We start from the raw sequence: 8,995 nt of genomic DNA on the forward strand, positions 1-8,995 counted from the left end.
CCCGTACAATCATTCAAACTCTGTGCTGTCAGTTTGGGTTTGCAAACATAAAGTGACAGCCAGGCTGGTTATGAGGGCAGCTGCTTTTATGAGATTTGAAGTGGGCTGAGCCTTGAGTAATCAATCACATGTCTAGCACCTCATCTGTGGACGCGAACAATTTCTCTAATTATACACGAGTCTGTAGTGACGGCTCGTACACGGCTGACTCTCTATATGCATATGTCTGAGCCCACATGCATGTGTGTTAACAAAGCATATGTCTGAGCCCACATGCATGTGTGTGTGTTAACAAAGCGTTCTGTTCGTGTGTGTGTGTGTGTGTGTGTGTGTGTGTGGTGATGCTGCGGCCCATATTTCCCAGGAGCCGAGGGTTTAAAGCCGCCTCTGTAAATTGACGATCCACCTGTCTTCTGCCTTCTTCATCGCTTATCCCTCATCCTTCTTCCACCGCCTACTCTCCGTTGCCTTTTTTCCCCCTCTCTTTTGACCCATTAGTTGCCAAACTCTCTCTCTTCTTCTGCCGTTGTCTTTGAAAACCATGGCAAAGAGCCAGAAAGTAAAAAAACAAAAACAGGTTGTGTGACAGAGTACACAGTGATGCGTACGGCTGAGTTCTCCTTCCTTCTCGTCTCCTCTGTGTACCAGCAGCAACACGATCAATGCGAGCACCTAATAAACAGACAGAGAAGAGAGGGCCAGCCAGGATTTGGTGATCTCAGCATGTATCCCTTTGTCCTCTCTCCTCCTTGACCCCTGCCAAGGTAGGGTGCAGTGTGATGTGATGTGATGCATCCACAAATACAGTACATGGCCGACCACGCAATCTCTTTGGAAGACAGAAGTGGGAGAAGCGGGAGGCGCAGTGTGGCAGTGGAGGGGAGACGTGATTGGAATGTAGACCCCAGTCGAGAACACACGTGTGCGGTGGTGTGAGTACAGAAGGAGGAGTTGGGTAAATAGGCCGAACGCCTTTTGGTTTGTTTGCTCCGTTTCTTTGGAGACAAACATCATCAAGTACTGAAATATAAACAAATACACACACACACATACAAAACCAGATCTGAGCGGGGGCGGGGGGTGGGGGGGGACACGGTCCATACTGTCTGCTGTATACAGAGGAGTCCCATATCAGGTCTGCTACACCGTAAGTTTCCTATTTAGGTCGTTGTGTAAACAAGTACACACAAACGCGAGCACACACACACACACACACACACACACACTGCACATCATATTAGATTGAAACACAAGTAGGCTGTGGGCAGAGAGAGAGAGAGGTAGGACAGAGGACAGAGGATCTCCTGGGGAATCTGTTGGGGTGTGTGTGTGTGTGCGTGTGTTTAAGGACCGGTCACAAGCATAGGACCTACATACATAAGCACAACTCTCTCTCTCTCTCTCTTACTCTCTTTCTCATGCACACATACGCACACATGAATAATGCTGCTGTGCGTCTGGTGAGATGCACCACTGTCCCTGAGGCAGGTTGAATGCTGGGATATTGTCCTCAGACTGACACACATGGGCAAATACACACATACACACACACAGGCCTCCTCCTCCTTCCTCTTCTTCCTCTTCTTCTTCTTCTTCTTCTTCTTCTTCTTCTTCTTCTTCTTCTTCTTCTTCTTCTTCTTCTTCTTCTTCTTCTTCTTCTTCTTCTTCTTCTTCTTCTTTTACATCTTCATCCTTATTATGGAGAGGCCAGAGAACCTAACACACCCTGATTCTCACAGTCTCACCATTGACAGGACCGGACTTGTCTTAAACAACAACAGATATGTGGAAAAAACCCAGCAGTTGTGTTTTCCATCCACAGTCAGATTACACTGTCAAAAAATGGTTAGAGTTGCATCAGAAAAATGGCACCAGCTGCAAAAACGTTGCCAAAATGACCATGGGGCTTTGTCTGCTGTGGCGATCCGTGTGGATGGGGAGAAGCTGAGAGGAAAACAGGAAGCATGCACACAACTAACGCAACATGTCCTGCTTTCCACAGCAGTTTGGGTTGAAACAGTAACAAAAACTGCTGGGGAAAAAAATGTCAAAACAAACCAGGTCAGATGAGGGTTAAGACAGAGTCGAGGCGAAACGGAAAGTTTGTTAGAGGCATGATTCTAGATGGTTCCTTAGGTGATGTAAATAGTCATGTCTCTATCCATCATACAGACAGACAGAGAATTCATTTTTTTCCCCACAAACCTTCACACTCTCTGATTTACCAATCAGGGACCAGAGGCTGCATCACAGCCTCCATTTTGAAAGGTCCTCAGGACTGTGCATCATTGTGAAGGGTTCAGAGAGAGAGAGAGAGAGAGAGAGAGAGAGAGACAGAATCATGGCTAGAGAATTATTGCTGCAGCTGTTTTTCACATAGTTAAGTTTATTTGTGGGACCTTTGTGTGTGAGTGTGATTAAAAATTAAATTTCAAATGACTCTCAGGATATGAGAGAACTGTACTTTGAAAATTCAAGACCAGTGTATAAATTATACAGAACTGTGAACGGAGAAATGGCAAAAGGTGAAAATGAAGAATGGTTGATCTGCAGGCTCAACAGCTCTAACACTTTTGATTTCTTTCTCTTTTTCTCTCACTGCCCTCTGCTCCTTCTCTTCATCCCGCCCTCTCTGAATTCAGAACCCCTAAATCCCCCTTTTCCCCCTTCCCATCTCACCTCACCTCCCCCTTCCGGCTCTGACTACAGACGGAGACGGTGATGCAGTCCTTCCGTGAGCGCAGCGGTGGTTACCACAGCAACCAACCCTGCTACCAGCAGGAACCCCATGAATTATCCCGCCTGGAGAACTACCGGCAACACCCGCATCACCCCCATCCTCAGCACCCACACCCAGGCCCAGGTCCACATCCAGGTCCTGGACCGGGGCACACGAGGCCAGGTTATGAGACGCATTCACTAGCAAACAGCGCAAGCCTCCCCACAGGTGGGGGACAAGGGTCTGGAGTTGGACCCAAGGACTGTTACAGCCAACAAGCCTATACTGGTTACCCAGGTGGTGGAGGAGGCAGCGGGACTGGTACTGGGGGCTCGGCATCCACGCAGGTGAAAAAGTCCTACAGAGGAGGCAAAGTACCACTACCAAATCCTGGACAGCAACTACAGGGTCCTGGTGGATATGGAAACCAAATGGGCTCTGGGAATTACTCAGCTCAGTATTTGACTGAAGGCCTTCTTCAGCAAAAGTGGGAGGACACAGCCCAGTTAACCCAGTACGACCAGGATATATTAGGGCGTATAGAAGGTGCTGGTACCCCTGCACCTGCCCATTCCCAGTACATTGACCAGAACATTCTGGGTCATGCTCAGACCCAGTGTCACCAGCCACCTGCTCCTGCCTATACCAGCCCTCACCATCAGTCCCATCCTCCTAACCCTGCGTCCTCCTCTCTCATGTACCCCCAGGGTCCCCTTCACTACCCTCAGCACTCACCTTCTCCTTCACCATACATGGAAAAGTGTAACCCTATGCCTGCGTGTTACAAAGGTTACAACATTCCTCCCAATTCCCAGTATGGTAGACAAATGACCAGTCACAGCAGTTTAAAACAGGGAGGTTACAGGTCAGGACAGAACAGTTATGGCTACCAGCAACCTTCCTCCAGAGTGTACGAACAACAGGCTCCTCTACAGTCTATGACGAACCCCCAAGAGCCCCACCCTAAATATCAGCATTACAGCCAAACCCAACAAAACTACTGTCTCTCGGAATTGTCCGTCAGATCGCCGGAGCAGTATTACCAGACCTGTAGCCCCTCATCCAGCCACTCCCCTGCTCGCTCTGTAGGGCGTTCTCCCTCGTACAGTTCCACTCCTTCACCACTAATGACCAATCCAGAATCATTCCAGTATGGCCAACCTCCGATGACTCCTGGAGCAGCTTCTTCCACATCATCCTCTTCAGCTGGTATCCAGGAGCAAGTTAGCACAAACACTATGTTAATGCCCCCACGCTCACATCCCTCGCCCAGCATGACGCACGCCTCTACGCACAACTACACTTCCACACCGCAAGTTCCCACAATGAAAGAGCGCTTCTCAGAAAAACTACTGACAAACCCCAGTTTGTGGAGCCTGAATGCCCTCACCTCTCAGGTAGAAAACATTTCAAACAATGTGCAGCAGCTGCTGCTTTCAGAAGCCCTAGTGGCAAACAAGAAAGGCGCCAAGCGCAGCAGCGGTGGGAGCAACAGCAGCGCTGGAAGTGGAGCATCTTCCAAAAAAGGTGAAGAGTACAGAAGTCCTTCATATCCAGACAGTGGTATTGGGGGAGGGAGCATGCAGGACCCTTATTCTACCCCACAACACCAGCCTATACCCATGGAAATAAATGAAGGAGGCTACTCCAGTAGTAGTGATGAACAACTGGAAAGAGGTTATTTCTACTGTGGCCAAGGCCGAAGTCCATCACAGGCCCCCAACAACACACACCTCAGCTTGGACACAGTCTCCTCGTGCTCAATGACATCACCTGATGATATGTCCACTAGATCGGGGGACTCAGGAGTGCACAACCTTACCCCTGATCCAACAAGGTGTCAATCGGGACAGAGAGGAGACGACATGGGTACACCAGTGAAGAGCACCGGTGACGAAAGGTCTCCTATAAGCATTACTATCCCGAGTCCAATAAAACAAGAACTGAACTCCCCCTCAGACAGACAACAAGATGAGCTTCTCAAAGAGAACTTTGAAGAGTCTGCATGGACAGAAAAATTAGCTGACAAAGACGAGATAAGAACAGAAAAATCACCTGACCACGGCACAGACATAGACACAACCAAATCAAAGGACAGCCTGAAGAAATGGCTGGATGAGAAATATTCTGCTCTGCACAGCAACGTAAACAAAGAAGAAACAGAGAGAAGTTATTGTTATGAGGAGTATGAAGGGGTTCAGGAGAACTTTGACCCTGATTCAAGAGAACTGGTTGAGCAATCGTCTGCAAGTCTTTCTGTGTCTAGCCACCAGGAACACTTTGGTCAAGAGATAAAATCTAAAACTTTCAAATCTGCGTCTCCAACAGCTTCCGAGAGCTCACTGAAAACGTTGCCTTTTATTTCGGGGGGTGACCTTGAACCGGATCAATATTCCATTGAGAAAGAAGATAGCTCAGAGAACACCTCTCCAACCCCGGCGATGGAGCCCTACGATGAGAGCAATGCAGACAAGGTAGAAAGCAGAGAAGAGGAGGATGAAGATGAAGGAGATAGAGAGGAAGACAATGAGGCTGATGATGAAGACGAAGACGACACACAGAAGCATGAGCAACATTCTCTTTCCCCTCCTCTTTCTGCAGAGGTTGGGGAGGAACTGGGGGAAGGGGAGAAAATGAGCAAGTCAACATCTGAGGAGCACATGAATAATACAGACGAGCCGGAAACACCTCATGAAAGTCTGTGCATCATGAATGAGAGTACCGAGCTTCATACTGACAGAGATTTTGTCGGGGCTCCTGCCCATCTGAATACAGCAGTAGCAGATGCTTCTGCAAGAGAGTCAGCCATCGGTGACACTGCTCCACAGCCCCAGTCTGCTATGCCAATTTTCTCAGCTCTCAATGACAAAGCGGCACCTCCAGCTCCAGCCAGGGATCATATCGATCATAGTGATGCTAAAGTGCTGGAGCCAGATTCTCCTCAGCTTCCAGGGAAGTCAATTCTTCCTTCAGCCCCCTCCTGGGCTGATACACCACCTTCTCCACAAAAAGGTGACGAGGATGTGGAGCCAGGCATCAGTGGTGCCAGTGCTGTGACCCCTTTGGCAAAGTCAGAGTCTGTGGCCCCATCTGCTCAGCCCAGGGCATTTGGGAGAAAACATGCCAGAGGCAGAAGAAGAATCATGCATTCAAGTGTGGGAATTAGACGACAACCAAGTTTGGAGACAGACGTGGAGAAAGAGAAGGAAGGAGCTCCTTCACCCGCTCAGAAAGCCACCATGCCTCCGAGCAAAACTGTACTAATCTCAGATCAAATGGATTTAGCTCATCAAGAATCACTTGTGAGCCAAACTCCCAAAATGATAAGTGACGGTATCGGTTCCAGAATGTGCACACGCTCATTCAACGCACCTGACCTGCTCTCCAAAGCTGAGCCTAATATTAAAAGAAAGCCAGGTCCAAAACCAGGTTCAAAAATTGAATCAAGACCAGGGGCCAAACTGGCAGCTAAGCCCGGACCAAAACCAGGGCCCAAACCTGGACTAAAGCCAAAGGTTTGTCTTAAACCAGGTCCTAAACCAGGACCAAGACTTGTGCCAAAAGAAGAAGAACTGCCAGTAAAATTTGAGGCTGCTGGGAAACGAAAACCTGGACCTAAACCGGAGACTAAGACTGAACAGAAAACAGCTCTAAAGCGAGGTCCAAAACCAAAGCCAAAACCTGAACCTGATGCAACACAGGATCTTCCCACCATAGACCCTGTAGTTTGTAAGGCTCCAGTGGGTCGTCCAAAAGGCTCAGTTTCCAAAACAAAGCAGTTAGAAGTTGAAGAGACTACACAACATATTATAAGATCACAAAGCAGGAGCAGACGGACACTGAAAGTTACAATATCACAGGAAAACAAAGATGAAAATGCAGCAAACGGGGAGGAAAAAGAGAAAGAAACTAAAAACATGGTCTTAAGGTCCAGAAAAACCTCACAAGAAAAACTGTTAAAAGAAAAGGAGAAAAACAAAGGAGAGGACATTGCGACCCCTCCACAAACAGAAATGAATAGAACAGATGTTTCTCCAAAAGTGGAAGAGTCTTTAACGGTAGAACAAAGTTGCACTTCTGCTCTGACCACAATAGAAAACATAGATATTCCATCAGATCTCCCTGCATCGCTCGCCTCACCAGACCCAACTGAACAATCTGAGGACACGACATCACTTCCACTAAAACGAAAATCTACCCCAGAAGTCATTCATCCACCAATTAAGAAAAAGAGGGGTCCAAAGCCCAAACCAAAACCTTCAACACTCCAAGCACAGGAAGTCCAACAGCTGGAAGAAAATGTCCCAGCGACTAAAGAGCAGGCCGTTCGTGCATCGGGAAGAAAGCGTGGGCCGCCCAGGAGAACCTCTGTGGACAGCACCTTAACCAAAGACACGACTAACAGCAGTGAAACAGACATCACGAGTGATCTACCCCTGGTGCCACCCCAGTGCCCGACAAAAACTAAAGTTCTTCCACCGAGAAAAGGCAGGGGGCAGAAATATGAAGCCATGGTGCAGAAAATCACATCTCCCAGCTCCAAGAAGCATATACCACTGATTCAGATGGACAATAATGTATCTGATGACATCACGGCCAAGGTGTTGTCTCACACTGAGACATCTGTGGCAGAGGAAGTGCACGTTGTAGAAGTTAAACAAGAAGAAATCAAACTTCAGGAGAAAGTGGTGACAAAGGAGGACGCAGAAATAAACGAGGTAAAAGAAGCAACATCAGCGTCAGAGGAGGTGAGACAGGCGGTGGAAGAACAGGTTTTAAATCAAGACTATACAATGGATCATAAACCAGACAGACAGCAGAACGTTGCAGCCGACCAAGTTCCTAGTTTGATGGCCGTCCCGGTTGAAGTAAGTTCTCCAGAAACACTAACATCTCACAGTTCAGAAGGAGGTTCTTTGTCTATTAATAAGTCTTCAAGAATTAAAAGGAAGAGATGGGCTATGGTGGAGAGTACAGATGCATCTGTAGTAGCCCTGGAGGCCGGGAGCCTCATAGTCACAACACCTAGGTTAGCTAAGCAAAAGGCCATTAAAAACAACCATGAGATGCACCTAAAGCAGAAGAGAAAGAAAAGGAAAGGCCAAGATCCTCATGAAGAAGCAGAGCCAGCTGAGGAGCTAGAACAGAATGAAGAGGAAACCAGAACCCAAACCTCTCCAGAACCAAAGGGGTCGGCTGAAGAGTATATCACTGAAACCACAGAACAAACAGAGGTAGAGGAGAAAATAGGTCCCATGGACTCTGTCCTACCAATCAGTCCAGATAAAATCACAGAAATCCTAAATAATCCCAGTCCAGAAGATCACCAGAAACCCCGGAGAGGAAGGAAACCATCAGCAAACCCAACTAAGAGGAAGAAAATCAAAGTTGAACCAGAGCAGAACCCTGATGCACCAGTGAAGATCTACAAAAAACCTGGGCCAAAACCCGGCATGAAAGACGCCCTGGAAGTGATTGAAGCAGTGGTGAGGGCTGCTGGGTGTGAACAGGCTGAAAAAGAAGAGAGGGAGAAAGCAGAGAGAGAACAAAGAGAGGGAGAGAGTGAAGAAAAACACAGTACATGTTATGTTGGTCCAACAGTTTTGGTATCAGAAACACAGACGGAGACCATTGCTGTAAAAAGAATCCGGCGCAGGCCAGTGCACTGCTCTAAAATGTCTTTTTTACCCTACGTGAGGCTCAACAACTCCAGAGATTTTTCCTCCTGGTGTGCTGTGGTGAACAAGCCTGAGGACGCCGTCATATTTCAGAGACGCAGAAAGAAGGGAATACTCCGGATGAAGAATCCATTTACGGTCGCAAAGGTTGCACCACACACGGCTGCCATGTTGCAGGGACCTCTGGTCAATAAAGGCCTGACCAGGAGCAGTCTCAGCTGCAGTCTGTGTGGTCATCCAGCAAACTACAGAGACCTGGGTGATCTGTGTGGGCCCTACTACACCGAAGGAAGTTTACCCAGGAAGATTCTGACAGTAACGCACACAGACTCCCACAGAAAAGTGTCAGAGAACGGCAGTGAAGGCAGCTGTGGCAACAGTGAAAAAACAGAGGTTCCCATGAAGAGTGAAGGCGAGTGCGTCGCAGAACAGCAGAGCAAGACCGAAACCATCTCCCAAGAGGGCAGCAGTGGCAGGAACCATCACTGGCATTACCGACGTGCCGCAAGAACAGAGAGGAAGGGTCAGGAGGGTGGGACCCATCGTTTAACTCTTAGAGAGCGGGTCAAGAGGATGAAGCACCCCCAGGCCAGCCCCT

At 48.2% G+C, this 8,995-nt stretch overlaps 1 protein-coding gene across 1 annotated transcript in view; it reads left to right on the forward strand.

Annotated features, from left to right (window-relative positions):
• rai1 (retinoic acid induced 1) overlaps nucleotides 1-8,995 on the forward strand; it is a 48,803-nt gene that overhangs the window by 35,029 nt on the left and 4,779 nt on the right. The window contains exon 2 of the mRNA XM_008329937.2: nucleotides 2,643-8,985. Coding sequence (XP_008328159.1) covers nucleotides 2,722-8,985 — 6,264 coding nt within the window. The 5' untranslated portion in view covers nucleotides 2,643-2,721. The remainder of the gene's footprint in view (nucleotides 1-2,642; nucleotides 8,986-8,995) is intronic.

The sequence above is a fragment of the Cynoglossus semilaevis genome, chromosome 17 (assembly GCF_000523025.1).
Source record: "Cynoglossus semilaevis isolate Cse_v1.0 chromosome 17, Cse_v1.0, whole genome shotgun sequence".
Lineage (NCBI taxonomy): Eukaryota > Metazoa > Chordata > Actinopteri > Pleuronectiformes > Cynoglossidae > Cynoglossus > Cynoglossus semilaevis.